This window comes from Microtus pennsylvanicus, chromosome 5, assembly GCF_037038515.1.
Source record: "Microtus pennsylvanicus isolate mMicPen1 chromosome 5, mMicPen1.hap1, whole genome shotgun sequence".
In the NCBI taxonomy this organism is placed as follows: domain Eukaryota; kingdom Metazoa; phylum Chordata; class Mammalia; order Rodentia; family Cricetidae; genus Microtus; species Microtus pennsylvanicus.
In genome coordinates this window covers 7,537,676-7,562,827 of record NC_134583.1, presented here as the reverse complement: position 1 = coordinate 7,562,827, position 25,152 = coordinate 7,537,676, and the positions used below count along the sequence as shown (strand labels likewise).

At 46.1% G+C, this 25,152-nt stretch overlaps 1 protein-coding gene across 1 annotated transcript in view; it reads right to left on the bottom strand.

Annotated features, from left to right (window-relative positions):
* Mob3b (MOB kinase activator 3B) overlaps nucleotides 1-25,152 on the bottom strand; it is a 181,204-nt gene that overhangs the window by 23,526 nt on the left and 132,526 nt on the right. The window contains exon 3 of the mRNA XM_075971217.1: nucleotides 18,009-18,211. Within this exon, the coding sequence (XP_075827332.1) occupies nucleotides 18,009-18,211 (203 nt within the window). The remainder of the gene's footprint in view (nucleotides 1-18,008; nucleotides 18,212-25,152) is intronic.

Genomic DNA, 25,152 nt, shown 5'->3' with positions numbered 1-25,152 from the left:
CACTTCTATCTCCTGTGTGCTGGGATTACAGCCGTCTCACCCACCCTGTCTTTCTCTGGGCTGGATCTGAACTGCGGTCTTCACACTTGAGCAGCAAATGCTTTACCCACTGAAGAAAGGCTCCACCCTGGAGCCTCTGGAGCCAATCACCACTTGGGCTGACATTCAGGTACAGACTCTCCTCTCTGTGGGTGGCTGTTGGGCTATTTTCTAGAGAAGCTGAGCTGGGACAGGTCAGTGACTTGTCTGAGGTACATGGCTAGAACTTGGCAGAGCAAGAATTTAAACCCAGATCTTCCAGAGCTTGTGGATGAACAAGCCTTGGAAACCTGTTTTCCCTCTATATCAGGGACCAGAAAAATATTTGATCCAAATCCAGCTCATGTCTGCTTTCACATGTCCTACAATATAAAAACATATTTAGTTTTTCAAATAGTGGAAAAATTAAAGAACTATTTCACAACATGTGATTATTATATGGAATTCAAATTTTTAAAGGATTTATTTTTTTTAGACGTTTAAGTGGTTTGTCTGCATTCATGTAAATGCAACACTGTGTGTGTTGTGTGCATGGAGGATGGAAGAGTGTTAGGGATCCCCTGGAACTGAAGTTCCACAGTGGTGAGTTACCATGTGGGTGCTGGAGCTGAACCCCAGTCCTCTCAAAGAGCAGCCAGTGCTGTCAACAGCTGAGCCATCTCTCCAGCCCTTGAAATTCATGGAACCCAGCCATTCCCAGGTATCTGTGTGTGGTCTAAGACTGTATCCATGCCTCAGTAGCAGAGTGGAATGGAGACAGAGACCACGAGACCCATGAAGCCACAGCATTTCACCATGAAGACCATTACAGAAGATGCCCAAACTCCTTACCAGGTCATCACCATCCCCAGGGAGACTCTGCGGTATTAAAGTCCATAGGGTTTTAAGTAGGTGCCCAACTTGTCTTTTCAAAATTAGCTTGGCAATAGATATCCAACTAGTTCTCTTGTCTGCAGAGATCAGTGACATCATCCCTGTAGGATCATGCACCGGATGCAGGAATGACCTAGACCTGTGTTTGTGGCATGTAGGCATCCGTGGCTCCGAGAGTGTGGGTCCGGCCCTATTCTCAGACTCACCATTATTAATGAACTATGAAAGTGAAATTAATTTTTCATGAAGGAAATGTATTTTAAAGTGTTAAATAATTTTTACTTGTGGCTTTGTTCATTTTAAATTTTGATATTACAAGGCTAGAAGACTTGTTAATTACAAGGGCAGTGCGTGATTCTGAGGTCACTGTTTTACCCCACACAGAAGAGAGGAAACTGGCAGCCTCAAATGCTTCAGTCCAAGGGAGAAAGAAAGACATTCCTGATTTCCTCTCCACACATTTCTTCAGCCCCCAACAAATAGCAGTAAGAATATAAATCATGGATTTTCTTTTTTTTATAAATGTTTATTTATTTATTATGTATACAATATTCTGTCTGTGTGTATGTCTGCAGGCCAGAAGAGGACACCAGACCTCATTACAGATGGTTGTGAGCCACCATGTGGTTGCTGGGAATTGAACTCAGGACCTTTGGAAGAGCAGGCAGTGCTCTTAACCACTGAGCCATCTCTCCAGCCCCAAATCATGGATTTTCTGTTTTTGTTTATGAAGACAGGGTCTTTCTATGTGGGCCAGGCTGAACTTAAATGCTTGATCTTCCTGACTCTGTCTCCTAAGCATTGGGATTGTAAGAATATACTACCTTAGGTCCTGAGGGGTCAGGGAGAGAGTTCAGTCAGTACAGTGCCAGCTGGGAAAGTGTGAAGACCCGAGTTCACGTCCCCAGCATCCAGGTAAAAATCTGGGTACGGTATGGCACTGTGCTAACTCCAGATTTGGAAGGACTGCGAATGGACCAGTGTAATCTTGGAGATCACTGGGCCAGCCAGCCCCGCTGAATCAATGAGCTCCAGGTTCAGTGAGAAATCCTGCCTCAAAGCTAAGGAGGTGGGGCAGAGACCAGGCTGGAGACATGGCCAGTGTAGACAGCACAGGCTGCTCCTCCAGTCCCAGGGTCTACATGGTGATTCACAACATGGATAGCTCTGGATCCAGGATGCCCACTTCTGTCGTCTGCAGGCCCAGACACACAGCCGGTGCAGTCACACATACAGGCAAAACACTCAGAGGCATAAAATGATTACAAAAGTAAGATGGAAAGAGATAAGGAAGACACACGTACCCTCATGTACATGCATACACACCCAGATGGATATACATGACACGCATGCACATATGTATACACACACATGCACATATGTACACACACATGCACATATGTACACACACACGCACATATGTATACACACATGCACATATGTACACACACTATGTACACACACATGCACATATGTACACACACATGCACATATGCACACACACATATGTACACACACATGCACATATGTACACACACACTCACACACACGCACATATGTACACACACATGCACATATGTACACACACAATGCACATATGTACACACACATGCACATATGTACACACACATGCACACACTCACATGCACATATGCACACACACGCACATATGTACACACGCATGCACATATGCACACACATGCACATATGTACACACATGTACACACACATGTACACACATGCACATATGTACACACATGCGCATATGTACACACACATGCGCATATGTACACACATGCACATATGTACATACACATGCACATATGTACACACACACGCACATATGTACACACACACGCACATATGTACACACACACGCACATATGTACACACACATGCACATATGCACACACACATATGTACACACACATGCACATATGTACACACACACTCACACACACGCACATATGTACACACACATGCACATATGTACACACACAATGCACATATGTACACACACATGCACATATGTACACACACATGCACACACTCACATGCACATATGCACACACACGCACATATGTACACACGCATGCACATATGCACACACATGCACATATGTACACACATGCGCATATGTACACACACATGCGCATATGTACACACATGCACATATGTACATACACATGCACATATGTACACACACACGCACATATGTACACACACACGCACATATGTACACACACACGCACATATGCACACACACATGCACATATGTACACACACATGCACATATGTACACACACACACTCACACACACGCACATATGTACACACACATGCACATATGTACACACACATGCGCATATGTACACACACATGCACATATGTACACACACATGCACATATGTACACACACACGCACATATGTACACACACACGCACATATGTACACACAATGCACATATGTACACATACTCGCACACACATGCACATACGTACACACACATGCACATATGTACACACACATGCACATATGTACACACACATGCACATATGTACACACACACACACACACTCACACAGAAACCTATTGATTTTGAAACAAGGTATAAAGATGGGTATAATGATGGCTGTACAACAGCGAGCATGAGTCTAATTGATTACATTGAACTATACATTTGAAAACAGTTAAGATACTAAATGTTACCTGATGCATGTTTTACCATAAAACAATTAAAATAGATATTAATTAAAAAAATTCTCAAGTTTCTAAAAACTTTTTATATAGAGTTTCATTAGAAGAACCAAACAACAATACCCAGAGATGGATTTGAAGCTTTGTTGCTAAAAGGTAAGCATGTTATGTGTGAATATGGTGTGTGTAGTGTATATGTGTTTATGTCTATGCACATTCTCAAGAAAATACTCACGTTCCACCAATTCAATCCCTCCTCTCACTGTTTGCCATTTTAGGAATGCAATACAAAAAGCACCCTTGCAGCAGCAGCAGCAGCAGCAGCAGCAGCAGCAGCAGCAGCAGCAGCAGCAGCAAAGAAACAACAATAATTAACTCCAATACCATGCATCGGTGTCATCAGAAGAAATATCTGCAGCCCTGGGCCCCTACGAGGAGCCCTCTGCTGCACATGTGGAAAGGCTGCCGTGACCTGGAGGGGCAGAGTAGTCCTGAGGAAAGTCAAGACCACAGCAGAAACCCAAGGCTAACATGGAACCGAGACACAGGCAGGCAGGTGTGCCGACCTCGGTGAAAGTTTTCCTCTTCAGTCTTGAGGCTGTAACATTAAAGCCAAGGGTGGATCTGGCCAAACATCTTTCTCTAATCCTATTTGCTAATGTTTTCCCAAGATTAATAAGATAAAATCCCTCAGCATGTGCTTTGAGTTGTTTGGTAATTTCCACCTGCTCCTCGGGGCAGACGCGGTGCACTGCACGGGGCTCCTGAAGGCTCTACTGTCTGGAAAACACACAGCAACAACAGCTGCTTATGGCCTGGGCCTGGCGGTGATGGGGTCAGCTCTCTACGTGCCAACCAGCAGCAACACTGGGCTTCTTAAGGGAAGCGGATGACAAAGGAACAGCGTGCTCCTTGTCCTCTGTCGTCTGCAGCAATAGAGTCACTGCAGATCGGCAGTGGGGCTCTGGCATGCGACGGGGCGGTATGCAGCAGGTGCCAACTCCATCAAACAGCCATTGTCGTGGCTGCTTCATCTCAACCCTGTATCCTCGGCTATCACAAACCTTACACACACACACACACACACACACACACACACACACACACACACGGACATTTGATCATCTTCTTAGAAGTTATGGGTTTTCAAGGTAAGAGAAAGCTCTAAAATTAACATTGTAAGTACAGATGCCATATACATATGGCCAAGTCATAACAGGACAGAACTTGTTTTGCAAACCACAGGCTCTTCTTTCGAGTTAGGAGGGAGTTCAATCTGAGTGCTTGCCTAGCATGCATGAAGTCTAGGGTTCAGTCCCCAGCCTGATATCACTTGGGCATGGTAGCACAAGTGTAATCCCAGCACTTGGGAGGTGGAGGCAGGAAAATCAGAAGTTCAAGCTCTTCCATGGTGATGTTAAGTGTTTAGTGGGCAGAGTGCTTGATATGTAAGGAGAATATAAGCTGAGCACGGCAGTGAGGGTCCCAGGAGGCAGGCGGGCCCGAGGACTTACTGGCCAGTCTGTCTAGGCAAAATGGAAAGCTCCAGCTTTAGTGAAGGATCCTGTCTCAAGAAACAAGTCAGTGACAGAGGAAGGCGCTGGCCATTCACACACAAGTGCAGCTGCACGCGTGCGTGGACACCCTCCTCCCCTGTACTCTCACACAACATGATCCTCAGCTATCTAGGGAGCCAGAAGCCAACTACACAGGCTACATCAGATCCTGCCTCAAAAGCAAAACCAAAACTACCCAGGAAGGCGGCATCACGAGCCCCATCTCTGGCCTACTGAGTCAGAACTTCTAACAGCAGCCCCATACACCTATCCTTCATACACTCCCCAGGTACTCTTACACAGGAAATGGTTGAGAATCACCACACTCAGTCTCCCTGGTACCCCCACCCCTGAGGCTCCATGAGAGGCATTACTAGGCGAGTTCTACTATGTCTGAGCCAGCCCCTGGAGAGCCTGACCTAATAAACTAAAGATACTCCCAGGTGAGGGACAGTAGAGAGGCTCACAAACACTAATAACTATTGCCAGAGGCCTAGGAGAACCCGCCTGTCAGCACCTGGACAGCTGGGGTGGATGAGAACTCTGGACTCAGGTCTTGGGACCATTGGGGCTGACAGAGAGCTGAGATGACAAGAGGCCTGACCAGAGTTTAGCATCCCCTGAAACTGCCCACAGAGGCCTTTCCAGCCAGGAGCCACAGGACCTGTCCATGGTGTCTGTTTTTGCTCTAAACTATACATTTACATGAGAGCCTGAAGCTGAACAACAATGGAAACTTCATTGCCAGAGGGGTCCTCTAGTCTTTGGCTAACACATAAACCATTTTTGTTATTATAACGAGCCCAAAACTGGAGGTTTCCTAATTGTCCCTTGGAGATAAGTTTTTCCTGTCAAAACATCATTCTTGTGAAGACTGAACTTTTAAAAAACAAGTTGGACGCGTTTACCGAGTATATTCTTAAAGTAAAATTGATTCAGGCCTGTTTTATCTGCAGTAAAATGCTTCTATTTAAACACACAGTGTGATGAGTTTAGACAGATGTTTGTTCCCTATAAACATGCAGCCATGCCACAATTAAAACATTTCCATCATTCTTGAACATTCTGTTATGTCTATGCAGTCAAACCACTGGCCCCAGCTGTGGCCCCAGCCAACCACTGATCTGAGACCCAATGCTCTGTGTCAGCCTGTTCTGGAGTCTTATGTAAATGGACTCAAACTGCACGCCCTTTTGGTGTCTGGTTTCTTTCGCTCCGCACAACAGTTTAAAGATCTACTGATAAAGCCGGGCCTTGGTGGCGCACGCCTTTAATCCCAGCACCCGGGAGGCAGAGGCAGGCGGATCTCTGTGAGTTCGAGGCCAGCCTGGTCTAGAAGAGCTAGTTCCAGGACAGGAACCAAAAGCTACGGAGAAACCCTGTGTGTGTGGGGGGAGATCTACTGATAAGCATGAATTACCACCAGCGAATTTCCCTAACATCCACTGCCTCTTGGGCTTCACAGGTAAGCATGCAGGCCGGCAGGACCCTACGTCAGTAGGAAGCACAGCATTCTGGAACATAAAGCAGGTTACTGCGGAATAAATGGGAAGCGAGACAGCAGAGACTACAGGGAGATAACGGGAGTTCTAACTGAGCTGGAGGATTTCCAAAGCAATGCGCTGGATGGGAGAAGAAAAGGAAAGGTAGGGGTCAAAAGCAGACATCACCGGCTTAAGAAATGCGATAGTTTAAAAACTTATCTGAAATTCCTCTCTTTAAGTGATAGGGCTTAAGTGTGAGCTGGCCTTCATAATTCACTGTTGGGCAGCAAAGGGTGCACAGGCCACTTTCTCATCGCTGACACCAACCCACGGTGGCTTTTGTCTTGGTTGCTCTATATAGGGGAAGAACAGTTGTTCCCAGGGAAGTAACAATTAAACCAAGACCTGCAGAACGAACAGGACATGGATCCTGAGGGACTTGCATGTACAACAAGTCACAGGTAAAGGCATGTGGAGTGATCCACACATCTCTTTCTTCATCCAAATCCAACCGCATGCATTTATCTTTGTTTATGTTTCTAGTTACACTCAAAGTCCCAATGTTATGGGAATCTCTTCGTACTAATGTGGATGGCTAATATCGGTTAGTACCACGTTCCGGTCCTATGCAATGGTTTAACTGTATATTTGACCTTTATGTGAAATATGACTTCATGGGAAGAGGTCCTCACATCTCACAGGGGGACCCACGATAGTCCCTAGGTTAGGGACTTTCTGTAATCTTATCTTCATGTTTTTATTACAGTGGAGCAGACAACTGACGAGTGATGACCCAGAGTTACATTTCCATAAGTGAAACCTTTCCTCATGCAAGTCCCGAGTTGATATTCACTTGACACTTTTTCAAGCCAAGGAATCTAGTCTTATCTGGCTGGGAAATTTGAACCAGTGCCGATCACACAGAGAAGCCAGCATTTGGCAGGCTTGGGTATGGGCACTGAGCCACACCGCCTATCCCGTCTTCATATAAATGTTGAAGATGATGAATTAATCCCCGCTGTGACTGACGTCTGCAGCAATTTCCAACACCAAACAACACAGAAAAGGAAAAGAAAATAGAAAAGAAAAGAGAAGCAGTAACTGTTTGATGTCCCAGAAACCAATAGTACTCCTACTATTTTGAGCACTTCTCTGACAAGGGGGATTTGATGGAAGACCCAGGGAGAAATGCTGAGCACGTGGTTTTGAGTTTTATCTACAAACTGGAGAGAAGTAACTGAGCAAAAACAGACAGTATTAGGAGCTTTGGAACTAAATGGAAACGGCTCCCTGCTGCAGCCTAAGGCCAGTTCTGGGGACATCGGAAAGCCACTGAGTAGGGAGGGGGTAATAGTGTGCTGTAGGATGTTAGTCTTGAGGACAGAAGCTCCGAGTCAGTGATGCCAGACAGACTGTTTCACCGCTGGGACAGTCACGGCCAGAGTCACTGCACACATGTGACCTCGGATCTCTTGAAATGAGGGTGTTACGAGCAAGGATTTATTTTTAACTCTTTCATTTAATTTTAGCTAAAGTCACCAGTGGCTGGTGACTACTGTGGTGGTGACGACACCTAAAGAGCATTGCTCTTTAAAATCATGAACTTCTAGCTCATCCTGGTTAGTTTCTATTGTCAACCTGACACATTCAAAAGGCACCCGGGACCTGTCAGTCTCAACTGAGATATCGCTCAGATCTGACTGGCCTGTGGCCCATGTTTGTGAAGAGCTATCTTGATTAATAATTGACACAGGAGGGCCCAGTCCACTGTGGGCAGCACCATCCCTAGGCAGGTGGGACTGGGCTGTATCAAAAAGCCAGCTAAGCATGAGCCAGGGAGTCACATTCTGACACGGTCTCTTGTTTCTTGCTTCCAGGTTCCTGCTTTGAATTCTTGCCCTGACTTCCCTCAGTGCTGGACACTTACTAGGAAGTATAAATGGAAATACACCCTTTTCTTCCTAAGTTGCTTTGGGTCCGTGTTTTATCACAGCAATAGAAAGGAAACCCGGGCAAGTTAGATGCATGATCCTAGTATTCAAGAGGCAGAGGCAGAAAGACCATGAGTTCTAGGTCAGACTGAAGTGTAGAGTGAGGCTCTAACTGAAAAACACCAAGAAGCCAACAAGCCCACCCTGAGATTTTTCTTAAATAAAGATATATCTTGTTTAATTATTACTCTGCACTCGACTTGGTGGCGGACATGCGGCTGTCGGTTTGTTTATAAAGCTTATTAGCAGATATTCAGTAGAAGTTAGATCACATAAGACACTGGAGTTAGTATTCCACACAGGGTCTCCATGGAGATGTATACCCACAAATTGTTCTGTACCGAGCATGCATATTTGTGCATTAAAGAAAGTCGGCCAGCTCTGCAAACAGTTTCCTACTGTTCACCATGGAACCTCCATTTGGCATCCCTTAGATCGAGCAGCTTCTGCGAAATATACTTTGGGAGATGCTGCAATAGTCACAGTGGAACCGAGATGAAACCTCCTAGGTAGTTCCTAGGAGAAAGGGACCCTTGATTTTCAATATAAACCCGTTGATCCACGTTTACTGAGTGGTGTAGAAAGTACCCTTCCCTAGTACAAACCAAAAGTAGTTGTTGACCCATTTCCCTCCAGAGAACAGTGGTAGTGGGGCACGTGATTCCAGACACTGCCAGGCTGCTATCATGAACCGAGTAGGCCTACAGACCTGGAATATCACTGGCAGCTGGGAAGCAGAAGAAACCACAAGCTAAAACAGAAGTAGTTACAGGAATGTATTAGTGTTTAAAATATTTTTATTTTATATTTTAAGCCAAAAGGTTAAATACGGAGAATGTGCTGTGATTAGAATATCATCCTCCATACCAAGGATGTGCTAATCCGAGATTTGAGGTACCGTGAATCAGGCCAGGTACGGCTCCCGCAGGTAGGAAAGGAAAATATAAAACACGAATCTGATTGATACCAGGGTAGAGACAGCTTCCTTAGTCACTCCTGGTTTTGTGTTTTGTTAATATTTAGTAGAGAGGGGTAAGAATTAATAGCAACAAAGAATAATTTCAGCAAGATTTTCTGTAGCTGTTGTCCATACACTTATGCTGAAATCTGATAAGCTTTGTAGAGGTCGAACCATGATTCGGATGAATTGTTTTCAACAAATCCCCGTTTGTTCTCTTTACAACTTGAATTTGGAAAACAACAACAGAGGTCTTTTCAGAGCAAGTGGAGGAATCTGAAACTTTTATTTTCATTTAGTTTTAATTAACGTTAGTGGCCAGCCAGGAGAGAGGCCAACTCCGTTCTTGGTCCTGGCACCGAGGCTGGGTGAAGCTTTGGTCTTTGGTGCTGAGGTCTTAATGGCATAAATCTTGATTTTTTTATTCTGATACATAAGTGAATCATGTTTGTGATAGAAAGCCTGGAAAACCTGAGGAGTTACGTATAAGAAAGCTCCTTCTGTAGTTCTACTAAGAGAAAACCACAGTTGCTGACTGGGGCCTACACTGATCGCTTCAGTACCTGATGGGCTGAGGCAGGGAAACCCAGGTTTGCGGTCAGCCTAGGCTGCATAGCAAGACCCTGCCTCAAAACCAGAAACAAAAATCTCCTTCAAAGCCAAACCCAAGTCTTTCAAAGCAAATAACGAGAGAACCACTGCACTTTTTGCTGTATTGCCTTCTTCTTTATGGACATATGATTATTAGTGATTCCGGAGTACGGCTTCAGATCCTGTTTTCATTGTTGAATACTATGTGCTGGTAAGTCTTCAGTTGGCATCATTTAAACTCTAACAAAATAATTTAGGTTGTAAAATAAATCAGACCACATCTCACCTTTGATTCGATTAAAAACAAAACAATGAAACAATGTGATACTTCCCCACCCCACCCCCAACCACCTACATCCTACAAACCGGAACCTAAAACTCCTGGACATCAGTCTTTGCTCTAGCAAAGATGTGTGACTGATTCTACACAATTTCAATTAGTTAGCAATAATTCGTTGCTATTTTTCAAAGACACACTTAAATAAATCTGCCAAAGCTCCTAAAATAATCCTTCATAGGCACTCTGGCTCACCTTGGGGTACTTAGGCTGCTGTGAACACGCTGATGTTACCCTGTAGACACACACTCTCTCCCCTGCATGAATCCATGGACACAGTGCATCATCTGAATTAGCAAAGTCTCATGAAGGCAGACTCAGCTTTTCTATGGGCCAAGCACATCTCTTTGTTGTCATGATGAGCTTCAGGGCAGGAAGGCCTCTCTAAACAAAGAGGGAAGGTCATCTTGGACAAGAGATGGCAAGCCTGGTGGGACACAATGCCAAAGATCAGAATCTCAGCCCATCAAGCCTAGGCCACTCTAGAGTTGATGCCCTTTGAAAATGGGGAAACTGAGACCCAGAGGCATTACAAGCCTCACCCAGGGTCGCACAAGTCATGAGGTAACACGAGAGTGGAAATGTCTCTCTGCAGGCTGCAGCTCTCTCTTCTGCACTGGCTGTGTCCAAGGTTGAGCCATTCGGCTGAAAGTCCCGGAACCGCCTGACACGCGGCTGTCTGGAGGCTTCTGCCCAGATGATGCTCGGAAAGAATGGATCCTTTGAGAAGCCCCACAATGGCTCTTCAGGCAGCGCTTGGCTCATGCCAAAGGCTCTGCTGCTCTTCACTCTGCTGACCTGATCTTGGGTTGCAGGTCAACCTTGGCTACTGGACCCAGCCAGGTTTCTCCAGGGGGAGTGCAAGCTTGACCTGGCCACCTCCTAGGGGAACAGGGTCAGTCCCTGAGTGGGTTCCCATGAGACCCACTTCCCGAGACAAGGCTTTCTACAACTTTGGTCCTTACATTATTTTTTAAAGCTCCCATGTTAAAGCGGTAGTTTGGGTGCTGAAAACTACGAACAGTTGTTAGGTAACAGGTATCTACATAATGAGGACGGACTGAGCCATGAGCCTCTGTGTAAACTCAATGTCAGTAATGAGGGATGGTGAAGCATGGGACCACATGTTCTCCTGTCTGAGGTAAAGGGTGAAGAGATGAAATAATACATAGAATAGCTCAGCAGAGGGGCTGGTGAGATGACTCAGCAGGTGGAGGTACCTGCTACCAAGCCTGCCAGCCTGAGTTTGATCTCCGAACCCCCAGATCGTAGAAGTAGAGAACCAGCTTCTGCCAACTGTCCTGCAGCCTCCCCATGGGCCCTCTCAGGTCCCATCCTGTCAGACCCACAGAAGGTGTGCTTTAGCAAGATCTTCAGCTGACACCTGTATACAATGGAGTCTGAAACCAAGTCCTCATTTCGACAATTATTGTAATTCATGCAGCCAGGATCAGGCTCTTAGACACCCATTTCAAAACACCACCCCGGGGAGATTACGGTGCACAGCGTGTGTGAACCACCCTCCTGATAACTGGAGGTCTCCTGGCCCCAGCAGCTGGAGTAACCTTTGCTTTTATGGCCTGCACCTCCAGGAGGCACTTTAATGTCAGAGATAAGGAGTCCCAGTGAATGACCTGAAGGGCCTTGCTTGGGTCAGGTCATTCAGGGGTCGGCAGGCACATTGGGATGAACTAACACCCTCCTGCCTGTCACCAGCCTCTCACAGGAGCCCCGTCAGCTCTTCATTCACAGTTAGCACAGCGCTAACAGCCCTCTTTGAGTTTGCTTTTGTTTTTAGTGAACTGCCATCAAAACCCTGTGCTCGGCTCTTCTTGCTTGCTAATGATAATTCTGATTAGATCAATTCTATCAGCTGACTCCCAGGGCAGCCAGGGCCAATGGCAACCTCCTTGTCCAATCAAGGCCTGACCCATTTCCCAATTACCAGCACCATTTAAGCTTCCTCTCCTACAACTGTGAACTTGCTTGAATTCGGTCATCTTCAGATGAGAAATGGATTATCTTGTCATCCCGCCAGCCATCCCCTCCCTGCTGGACAGCAAGCAGAATGGCATGTATTTCTCTGGGTTCCCAGGCTGCTGGCTGGCTGAGGGGCTCGGTTAGGTCTCAGCTGGGGCCATCAGGCAGGCTCTGGAGGCGGAAAGTCCTAATGGCCTTCACTAGTCTGGCCAAAGCGACCTCTTCCCAGTGTCAAAATTCCAAATTGATTTCCTACTCAGAGCCTGACAGGTTGAACAACTGTCCCAGTTCACTGCAGACCAAGGTTTTCCCAGGACTTCAAGCACTCGGATAGAGAGGGCCGGCTACCTGGGGTCTGGGGCACCAGGACACTGAGGCGGGATGAGAGCATTCAACATTTCCCAGGTGAGTTCACCTGTAATCTGGGCAGAGAATGTCGAGGTGTTGTAGCCCCATTTTATTCTGTCAGGTCTATAGTTTAAACCCTTCATGGCTCTGCATCTTAATTTGCTTTTATTCTCTATTATAAATCAGTTAGGATGAAGCTTTAGTCCCCATAAATGTGTTAAGTGGCAATTATGAAATAAGGTGGTACCAGGGAGGAATGGCTATATGTAATCTTTCGTAACAGAGGTACTTCATCCTTAAACGACTCTTCCCAAATTACAGACAAAAACCAAGAAACATTTCATGTATTTATTATGTACCAAGCATGGGCAATTCAGGACTATATTTTATTTAGTAGCTGTCCTCACAGGACTGACAACCCAAGGAAGATACAGACACAAAGACAGCTAACTATGTTTGCTCTGAGGCAATCACTAAATCACTAAGGAATCACTAAAATGGATGAAAAGTCACGAGAATCAGGGAAGGGAGAAGCAGGGTTGTTCTACTTACTGAGTACTAATTACTGTAAATTCATTATCTGACTTAATAGCTAACATTTCTTAAGTACTGACTGTGTGTGCCTGATCTTTAATTTTTGTAATTCCATTATGGTGACTCCGTGAATGAGGAAATGATGGTTTCAAAAACTGAGTGTCTTGTTAAAGATTACAAGTTAGTAAGCGAAGGTTTGGGGTTTGAGCCCTGGGGTTGGGTCTTACGCTGGCTGTGTGTGATTCTGAGTGTCCTACCCTTGTGAGGTCCCGGACCCTCCACAGAAGCCATGTGCTAGATGCTCAGCTGGCACTGCTCCAGTGCAATCGGCTGACTCTTGACACGAAAGGCTGTGCCCATACATGGGAGATGGGAAGACCCAGGTGAGGCTCCAAGATCCCCCCCTGTGAAATGCTAAGCCTGACTCCAGCAATGGCCCACTGACGGTGGAGGACTTCTGGGAACGCTGCTGTTTTGAAGGAAATTGGCTGAACAAATGCTGTCCTTTGACCTCTTGCTGCCCTACACTCTGAAGAATGCACGACCAGAATTTGAAGACAAAGTCCTGGTTATTCATCTTCTGGGGATGCAGAAGATACTCGTGATTGCATATTTTCTAGGCTTTGTTTAAGTGTCCCCCAAACACACCTCTCTTTTATATAAACCATAATATCTCAACAATTTGCTTTGACCATATAGAGTAGCTGGACTATCCAAAATAAAAGTACACAGATTTGGGGGCAGTGAGTGTTTCAATGAGTAAAGGCCTCTGCCAGCAAGCTAGATGTCCTGATCCTGGGAGCCATGATGAAAGGAGAGAACTGACTGCCACGGTTGTTCTCTGTCCCCACATATGTGTGCACGTGTGTGCAGCTGCGTGTACAAACACTAACACACGTCTAAACACAAGCACACTCCCCCACAATAAATAAGTGTAAGAAAATACTGTACTAATTGAAGTGTATTGATTTGGTATGCTAACTCTGATTATAATACGCACTTTGCAATTCTGCAACATTAGACGTAGAGCCAGGTAATTCCAGCAACATCAACGAACACAATGCCATCAGTGCCAACCCACAGGTTTAACACTCTTAGTGATCTGCCCAGCAATTGAGCCTGGAACCATATAGTTGTTGTGGGTTCTTAAGATTATTTTATTCTATGTGTATGGGTTCTTCCCCCGCATAGATGTCTGTGCACCGTGTGTATATTTAGTGCCCACAAAAGCCAGAAGAGGTTGTCGAATTTCCCAGAACTGGTGTTGCAGACAGCTGTGAACTGCCGCGAAGGTGCTAGAAATCAAACCCGGTCCTCTGGAAGAGCGGCCAGGGCTCTAACAGCAGAGTCACCTCGCCAGCCCCCGTTGTTGCTATTTTGGGAACAGGTTCTCTCTACAGTGCCTTGATTGGCCTGGAACTGACCATGTAGACTCAGAATTGCAGCAATCCTCCTGAGGATACGTCTCGAGTGTTGGGATTACAGCCATGCATCACCACACCTGGCCATCACGTGATCACTAGGCTCATAAACATTCACAGTATCCAGTCCTGTGATTTACAAGTTTGAGTTTGTATAAACACATAATTTCACATAATTTTTTTAAAGACTACTTACTACTGCTGCTTATTACAATTAAACTTCCTGTCGCAATGACCAACAAAAAGAGAAATGTGGGAAGAAAACAATTTTAAGTGCCCGTTAAAGAAGTACAAACTTGGGGGGGGGCACCCGCTACTTCTCTTCTCACTTCTACTACTGACAACTCCCAGTGAGGACAATCATGTTTTTTATCCCAGGTCCCCAAACAAGTTCTTTCTAGAATACTGACTTGTTTAGAGTCTGGCTGGGAGGCTGCAAGGCGGCTCCTGGCACTACCAGGTTCTCCAGCTCCTGGGGCCTTTCTTCAGGAACAGAATACAACGGAGAGAATTTAGACGGCGGAGAAAGGCTTTCTCTCCTTGCTGATTTCCCCCACAGTAGCCTTTATGCTTCTGTGCACAAGGGAGACCTTGACGCTCAGCCCTGTGACGCTCAGCCCTGTCCATCTAACGTCTGTCTGTTAACTCAGCAACACCGAAAGGGTGTCTGGCAGCACTCTTACTTCTGGTGGCCTCTGGGGACTTGTTCCTGTCTACCCGGGTGTGGTCCCATTGGGACCTCGACTCTGTGGCCCAGCCGCAGCTGCTTTCGTGTCTCTTTCCTCATAAGCCCCTCTCTTTCCACGTCCTTGACATTTTCTGAGATTAGCTTTATCAACAGTTTCCAGCGCTCACACTCCCGAGTTGTTTGCACAACCTTTTACTCTCGGGCTGGTTATTTACGCCCAGCAGTCTCGATACTGAACAAACTAGCAAACCCACCATCAACGCCTTTAGCCTTATTTTCACAGGAGTCCTACAGCAATGCTCAGAGATCACTTGGTGGTTGTCCCAAAAGTTTCCTGAGAACCCAATGGAAAGAAAGTGAAGACGACCACCTATTCTTTAACCAACTAACCAACAACGTGAGGGACATCTCAACTGCATGCAAAGTAAACGGTTTGGTGTGTATTCCGGGGTGTAATTCTAGACCATGAATTAGACTCCTAATTCATAACAGAAGATCGACCACCATTTTCTTTACTAGATATAGATACACCACATGTAGAGCTAATATGTCTTTCATTTTTAATCTTTATTTTATTTTTGTATTTTGCTTCTTTAATCCCTGGGATCTTGATGACCGAAAGGGACCCCCCCGTCCCCTCCCACTAGTTAATACCTGAGAAAGCAAACTGTTGACTCACAGTTGTGTATGTACACACACACACACACACACACACACACACACACACACACACACACACCCAATATAAACCAGCCAGTCTAGAGCCCACAGCCAAGTACCGCCCACATTAGGCTGTCAGACCAATGACTGCAGGACAAGTAACAGGTGGACTGAACGGCCTGCGTGCCGAGGCTGCTGAGATCCTTCAAATGAGTATACCTTACAGCAGTTTGTCTGCCCGCTCTGGTTCCACCCCATCTGCCGCTTCCCTGCACAGTTGGGCTCAGCTCTTATTAGGAGGCTATGTGAATATAACACAGTATCTTTCTGGGCATAGTCATGTGAGCTGTTGATCTCAGATACCCAAATAATAATAAAACATCACTTCAATTGTGCAGACAAAGAAAGAGGGGAAAGAGGAGAGCAGACACCTGGGCTCTTTTGGTCAACATTCAAAAAGACTCGGATAAAGCTTGTTTTGCCAACTATATTTAGCAAAGCTACATTTTTAACTCTGTCAAGAAAAAAAAAACATGATTTTAATATAAAGCAATGTATCCTGCTGGGTAGGGAGGAACTCACTAGTGTCACTCGGGCTACCTGTGAGGCCAGCATCCACATTAAAGTAAACCTGTCACAAAGGTTTCGAAGGTCCTTGCTAAAGCCAACGGTGAAAGGTACTTTTGAAGAAAATAAACACAGGGCACAGAGGGATAGCTCAGTGGTTAAAAGCACCTGTCGCTCTTTCAGGACTCAGGTTGGATTCCCAGCACCCACGTGGCAACTCACAACCACCTGTAACTCCAGTTCCAGGGGATTTGCGACCCTTCTCTGGCCTCCACAGGCAGGCACTCCATGCACACACAGTGCACAAGTATATATGCAAGCGAAACACGCATACACAAAACAAAAATAAATCTCTTTTAAAAACAATAGAATGAAAGCAGACTCCACTCATCCATATTACAAAGCTAGCTTAATCTCTCATGTTCTTAATCGCAAATGATCCACCCACCGATGGCTTCACCCCAGGGAAATTGGGATAAGGAGCAAATTCCCTGTGACACAGAACTCTTCCTTAGGATTTGCTTCTCTCGGTGTCTGACTTTGTGTGCCCAGCAGCCGACAGGCAGCGGGTGTTCAATGCTCATTTACTGACTAAAGAAAGTAATGTTCCTGAACATCACTGTCACTAGTAGTGACAGACCATAGTGGCTCAGTTGGGTGGTGGTAGTATATGCCTTTAATCCTAGCACTTGGGAGGAGGCAGAGACAGGTGAATCTATGAGTTCGAGGCTAGCCTGGTCTACAGCTCAAGAGTTCTAGGACAGCCAGGGCTACATAGAGAGACCTTGCCTTGAAAAAACCCAAAACCAGGGGGTTTGAGAGATGGCTTAGCAGCTAGTTAAAAGCACTGGCTGCTCTTCTAAAGGTCCTGAGTTCAATTCCCAGCAACCACATAGTGGCTCACAAGCATCTGTAATGAGATCTGACGCCCTCTTCTGGCCTGCAGGTATACATGCAGACAGAACACTGTATACATAATGAATACATAAATCTTAAAACAAACAAACAAACCAAAAACCAAAAGAAAATTAAAGTGTCTCTATGATTTTAGAGTTGAGTATTAAATCTAGCTTCCTTGGCCCAAATCATTATATAGGAATAATATCAACACATTATCACCACCTGGAGAGCAACTTCCGACATTTACGTGGTTGCAATAGACATTTTGATGCACCCTGGCCCTTTGCTGGCCACTGAACGCTGTCTAATTCTGCAACTCCCTCCTATCCCCCCCTCCGCTTTCCGTAGCTCTCATGTATGGTGCCATACTTCCGAGACACTTACCAAGGGCTCTAGCTCTTTGCGGTCTATGAGGTTCATTTCTGTGACGAAGTAATAGAAGTGTTTGTAGCAGGTGTTGACATGCGCCTCTGCCCCCATCACAATGACCCGGTCAAAGTGGTGGATGTAGACGTGGACGAAGACCCGAAACAGGCGGCACAGGATCTTCTTGCAGATCTGAAGGAAGTTCTTTGGGAAGGGCACCCCTAGAGGAACAGAAAGAAAGATGTATGAAGACACTAGGAAGGGTCTTTTTGTTTTTCGAGACAGGGTTTCTCTGTGGTTTTGGAGCCTGTCCTGGAACTAGCTCTTCTTGAAAGTCAAAGTCAATGCATTGAACAAACTCAGGGAGAATGTGGGTGCAGTGTGGTGGCTAATCGATGTGGCAACAGGTGCTAGGATCCAGGGATGAGGCAAACCCAGGGCAAAGACAGGGTGGGGGCAGCTACTTGGGTTTTAGAGCTTTCTCTGGTGAAATAGGGCCACTAAACTGCCACTGAATACCGAGAGAGCACAGAATCTTCCAAAGAGTGTCCTACAGATATGCCTGGATTTCCTCTAAGACAAGTGAGGGAAGCTGCAGGAGACTGAATAAGCCATCATTCCCTGTAAGATAGTTTAATTATTCCCATTTCACAGATGAGTAACGCAGAGGCTCTGAAGTATGGGCTATAGTTTCACACAACAGTGGGGCTGGGATCTCAAATCGGCCAAATTCTAAAACCCAAAGTACAGGTACCTTTGCAGTTTAACTTGCATTGAGACCCGTAGGAGACATACCACTCAACAGCCCAACATAATGAAGTATTTGAAATTTACTCTTCAGCAGCACAAGGGCACAAACAAGCAAACAAGGCGGGTGATGGAGAGGGCAGGGCAGGGAGAAGTCCACGGCATCAGGAGATGCCGTCCCAGAAACAGGTCAGCAATGGATACTTAGTTGCCAACAGGGAGGGTGGTTTTGGAAGAATGGAGAACTTTGTAATGTAGACCAAGTTTGTCTAGTCTGTAGGGTAGGAAGAAAGAACTTGAGATTCCTTTTTCTTAATCATTAACTACGCTGCATATTTTCCATAAGCTTTTCATGTGTATGTCTTGCCTAGGGACTAGTTCTACAAACGGTGGAAGTATTTCATACTTCAGTTCTACTTTTTAAAGTCTCTGGCACAAGGGAGGCAGGGAATGTATCAACCAAAACAGATCAAGAAAGAATAATGGTCTTATTTCAGTAATATGTGAATTCAGCACTTCCTGTTTTAGAGAGGGGAAGGCCCACAGTAGAAATGGGAGCTTTTTTGCCAGTCATGGTATAGTTTTGACATGGGATGCTGCGTGCTGTTTCTGAAAGAAGGGAGAACTTTGTAATGAAGAACACTGTCAAGCCTGTAGGGGAGGAAGAAAGAATTTGAAATTCCCTTTTCTTAATCATTAACTCTATTATTCTTTCGATCAAGGTTTCCAGCTGGTAAAAGAAAACTTCAGTCACTGCACTCAATCAAAAAGGTATATTGACAGTGTTCACCAACAGTCTCCACTGCAGCAGATGCATGTCTTAGGACAGGGCTCACCAGCAGTCTCTGCTGCAGCAGATGCATGTCTTAGGACAGGGTTCACCAGCAGTCTCCACTGCAGCAGACGCATGTCTTAGGGGTTTGGAGTTATGATAACCCAGCCAAATGTGTGACAATCATTCTGAACAGGTAGATAAGAATTGAGATAGAAAATGAGAAAGATGACTGGCAGATCTCTCAGTGACTTACAGCTGATAACTAAGTCTATCTCACATCCTGTGACTCTCCGATTAAAGCCAGGAAATTTTAGGATTCCAAAAAGAGAACATACTCAGATGAGTGACCTACAAAGAAGTGACAGAAAAAAACCCAGCACTTGGATGACCTTGGGTCCTGTGATGGATGACCTTTGGTCATGTGGTGTGCCGTAGCCTTCACAAATGGACCAGTACTGAAGCAGAATTAGTGAACCTAAAGTAGGGCTAGGATGAACTCAGATTCCAGAAAGAGAGGAGGAAACATGTCAGGGCAGAGGTCAGGATCCAAGGCACTCACTCAGGAGGCAGCAGGACTCTGTTCCAGGCTGGGAAGGAGGCAGGCAGGCCAGGGAACCAGAGCAAGAGTGAGGTGGGTCTAAGGGCTGGGTGCTGACAAGACAGCTCTGCAGCCCTGGCTGCTGATCCAGAGGTCTTGGTACTCTGTCAGGAGTCAGCATCCAAACGAAGCCCTGCTGGGTTTATGAATTGTCTAACCACAACGTCTGATCTCCAGGCCACAATCAGCGAGAGAGCTAAACCTAGCACAGATTGTAACTTCTCAAGGGCCTCTGTGTGCAGACTTCCCTTTCATCTCTGACTTAGTAAATCTCTTTTCTCCCAAAGAAAATTAAATAAAAATTCCAGGAAATTCTGAGTTTTAACCCATTTTTTTCTTGCTTGCTTTTTCTTTCCTCTACCTTCCTGCTACTAGAGCCTCAAACGCCCATGAATAGTTCCTTTTCAGACTCTTCTAAAGAAAAACAAATCATGGCTTGTGTGATCCCTCTTTTATAGATGAGAGAGAGAGAGAGAGAGAGAGAGGGGGGGGGGAGGGAGAGGGAGAGGGAGAGGGAGGGAGAAGGAGAGAGAGGAGAGAGCGCTTCAGAGAAGACAAAAGACTGACAAAGGGTTCAAAGCTGGACAAGACCTAAAGGGGCAGTTTCAGAGCTTTGAGATGTTCATTCTTTCCCCTGGTGAGAAAAGTCAACGCTTGGCAGTGAGGCTGTGGCTGTGGTCCAGCGGTGGGGTGAAACCTGGGTTCTGGAGGAACAGAGCAGGAGAACCTGTCTCTGCAGACTTTAGAGAACTCTCTCCAAATATCATAAGTTCCACAAGCAACCTGTTGATTCCTCAGCCCTTGTAGACACCTAGACAATGACTGTTCTTCCTTACGGTATCTGCTCTCTTTCTCCTGAGGTCTTCTTGTGCAGGTCACAGACCATAGCACAGTTATTAAGAATCCTGCTTTGGGACTATGCCTTACATAAAGATAGGGGCTGTGTCAGTCTCCCCCACAGATGATTCATTATTGCCCAGCATAGAGCCTGGGCAGGATGGCTATGAACAAGCTGTTTAGATTTCTCTCCGGACAGGATGGAGCTCCTCTGTCATACCTGACAATGGTGTCAAAGCTTGGGAAGGGACAGGACCAACTCAGGGCTTCCAGAGCTTCCAGGACTTGAGACGAAAGGGGTCTGAGCTCAAGTGTGCAAATTCTAGAGACCATTGCTTTCCACCCTGCGGGTAAGCTTCACCAAGTCCTCACAGCTCCTTTGATCCCGTCCAAATGGCAGGATCAAAGAAGCAAACTTGATAGAAGATGAAGGTGGAATACGGTAGCCTGACTTTTATTTACTTCTCCGAACCTAAGTGTCAGGGCTAGGGCACTGGCTAAACATCTGGCTTGGACATGGATCGTTGCTGCGTCAGATTCCAGCTGTGGAAATCTTCATGCTGTTCACCCGGGGCAGGCTGCTATTCTAACTCCCAGGAGACTCAGGATCCTTAGCAGAGGGATGGTGACCCTGCCATGTGTGGATGAAGCTCAGAGCAGGCAGACACAGAGAAGGCCCACGGTGATGGTGCCAGGTGGTCCTATTGCTATAGCCAGCTCCTCCTTGTCACAGTTCAGATGCTATCAAGGGAGGCAAATGAACCAGGACAGGTGAAGATGCTCTTTCCCCAACAACAAAGCTTTTTCTGAAAAGCCAGTTTGGAAGAAAACTGATATGGGGGCGCACCATGCGAACTGTCCAAGAAGCTTGTCATGAAACCTAATGCCCCAGTTGAACCTTCTGGGACCCCAATCTCTTGTCAGTCACAACTAGAAACGTCCACCTTTCTCCTCGAAGCCACCATGCAGGTTTGAGGGCATTTGTGCTGTCCTTTTTGTCTTTGGAGTCCAGCAATAGAAGTGTGCGTATGAAAATCCCTCCACAAGTCATAAAAATCACCCATTCTTAATAGCTCACGAAGAAAAAGAATATCCCACACACGTGAGAAAAGAAAACAGACTTCTTCTGGCAGCAGCACTGAGAACACACCATTTCCAGAATTCTTGCAAGACACAATGCCGTTGGATCACGAGGAGGCGGAGAAACGAGCACAGATGTTTCTTAAGACTTTGCATCCCCTCCTCTTTGTTTACTCGCTTGCTCTTCCCACCCAGCCACATTGCCCATTCTCATCCGCAGAAGCCGCCCGTTCTCCAGGATGCTCAGGCGGACGGAGCTCTCTGAGCAGATGTTTTGTATTATCTTGATGTGCGCCTCGAGAAAGTGTCTGTTGGCTCTGCCAAAGAAAACAACTGAGTGGAGCAGGACTTTGTTCCTCTGCCTAAAAAGAAAAAAAAAGGCCCCAAACAAGCTGACAGCTGCAAACGGTTAGAAAGAAACCGGCCACCCCTCGACTCTTCATGTCCCTTTCTCTCCCCTTCCCCAGCCTCTTTGTGTTGCCCTCTGGTCTCTCACAGTGGTTGGAGCCAAAGAAAGGGGAAGATTAACATGTGATTATATGTTTGAAACAGATTATTAATTCGTTCAGACATGCTATTTGCCAGGCATAGAAAGTACTGTTTCAGTCGCACAAAGGAGCAACTGTAAACACAGTACGCATCTTCCGCATCTCCAGCACCACTACCCAGCTACCGCAGGTTGCCCCTCACCCACACACGTCTCCTGGACGGTTGCCTCTGTTCTCAGCTGTCACAGTACGGACACAGACTGGGGAAGATCCCAGAAAACTGAAGCACAATATTCCTTATGGATGGACACTAGAAGTGATCAGGAAGAAATAAAGGAAAGAGCTATCCCTCGGTAGCTTGGGAAAGGAATGGTGGCCTAGGAATGTGATCTCAGCACGCAAAAGGATCAAGACCTTCTCTTGGATGTGATATTTGAGTACCCTCACAAATAAAAGATCCTTTATTCACTAGGAGAGTCTTCCATTTTTGTGCATCATCAATGCCACATCTTGTCTGGGCGGTTTCCATTTCTAAACCCCTCGCCCCTGCCCCAGCTCATGCCACCAGCATTGCTACCTGCAGCACCTCCTGCAAGGTGCATGCAGCTCCCCTATCAGGCCCCCTTATTTTATTAACGCAGCTGTCTCTCCGCCCGGCAGGTGGGAAACCTTCCTAAGGGGCTAACGGGACCAAGACCTCTGTCCGTACAGAACTCTAAGGCCACTAGCTTCCTGCCTCCAGGGTGAAACCAAAGCTACTAAACGTGATTTTACAAACATGCACCTCTCTATCTGCAGAGAGTCATCTCTGGATCTTATAGTCTGCAGCTCTACTGCAACCATTAGGAGCCGAGATTCTTCCGCTTGCGTCCGACTCCAGGCTTAGCTGGATTTCTTGCCACATACCAGAGTTTTTGGGGCTTTATGTTTTCTCTTGAAGACAATTAGTTTTATATATACATATCTGCCTGCATGTCAGTATGTACAGCACATGCATGCCTGTTATCCACGGGGGCTAACAGAGGGCAGTGGATCCTCTGGGAATGGAGATGACAGAAGGTGGCCAGTTGCCATCGGAAAAGCCAGGAACCGAACCTGAGTCCTCTTGCAAGAACATCAAATGCCCTTAACCACTGAGCCATCTCTTCACCAGCAGCCCCCTCCAAAAATAGGTTTTTAAAAATTGAATGATGTGTATTCACGGTGGAGAGTGCACTTGAGAGCACTTGAGCTGGAGTTATAGGAAGCCGCGAGCCACCTCACGTAGGTGCTGAGACTCACAACCGTTCTGTGTATGAACAGCACAGGCTCTTCACCTGTGAGCCAGTTCTGCCGTGCCCTGCGGACTTTTGTCTGGCTAACTCCCATTTGCTATACAAACTTCAACTAAAGTATTATTCCCTCCAGAATGTTCTCCTGGCTCACCCCACCCTCAGTCTAGTTGCCTCGCACCCTGTATTTCTCCCATGTTGGTACTTAACATAGTATCTTACATTGTCCCCACCCCGCACCTTTGGTTGCTCTTTTCCCTAGAAGACTACAGCATTTGTAGCATCAGAGAATGTATCTGTTCACAGTTACATCCCTGTCAGCTACAGTAGCCAGCATACGATGGTTCTCAGGAAGCATTCATTGAGGAAATACAAGTTACAATCCTCCTCACTTGGGGGTGAGTCTTCACTGCCCCGAATGATAATATTAGCAGAGGGTGGTGACAATAAGATCAGGAGAGAGGCAATTTCATAAATGGTCTTAGCCCCTCTCTAACCACCCTGGTGTAGCCGGGCATGGCGGTGCATGTCTTTAATGCCAGGCAGAGGCAGGCACATCTCTGAGTTCGAGGCCAGCCTGGTTTAGCAAGTGAGTTCCAGGACAACTAGGGCTACATAGAAAAACCCCCGTCTCAAAAAAAAAAAAAAACCGAAAGAAAGAAATCCTTATGTGACGTCATAGCAGACCGCTCTGTGAACTAGGCTCTCATCAGGTCGGCACGCGCGGTGCCAGGTTGGACTTCCGAGCCTCTAGAACTGTGAAAACGAAGACATGTTTCCTAGCCCCAGTTTCAGGTACCTTTGCTAAGGAGCCTGAGTGGTGAATGAGTAAAACAAGCGAACGAGAGGGCACATAAGCGGGAGTGATATACAGGTAATGGACGCTTAGTTCTGCAACTCCCAGCTTCGGCCCTCACATCACAGCCTGAGAATTACCACTAATGAAAAAGCCCCTGGAAACTGCCACAGACGTACGTTGACCTTGTCACGTCCGAGGCAGTTGGCTGCAGTGAAAACTAATCCACATTTCTCGCTCAGTAGCTTGGAGAAGTGTTATCTCCCACTCAGCCTTTCCCTGGTAGTGAGGAGAGGCATTTCCTTCTGCAAACCCTGCTTCACAGTTATATTCAAGTGCCTGTTTGTATCTGGACAGAAAAACCTCAACATGCAGATCTCAGAGCTTCTAACATTTGCAATAATACAGGATTGATTGACAAATAATCCCGGGATACATCGTGGTGGACGGGAAGCTGGTTGGAAGGGGGTGAGTAACTAATTTTTGTAATTTATTTTGTAGTGTTAAGGACTAGACCCAGGGTCTTGGATGTGCTGAGAGAGTTTTATAAAACTGAAATATAATTTGACC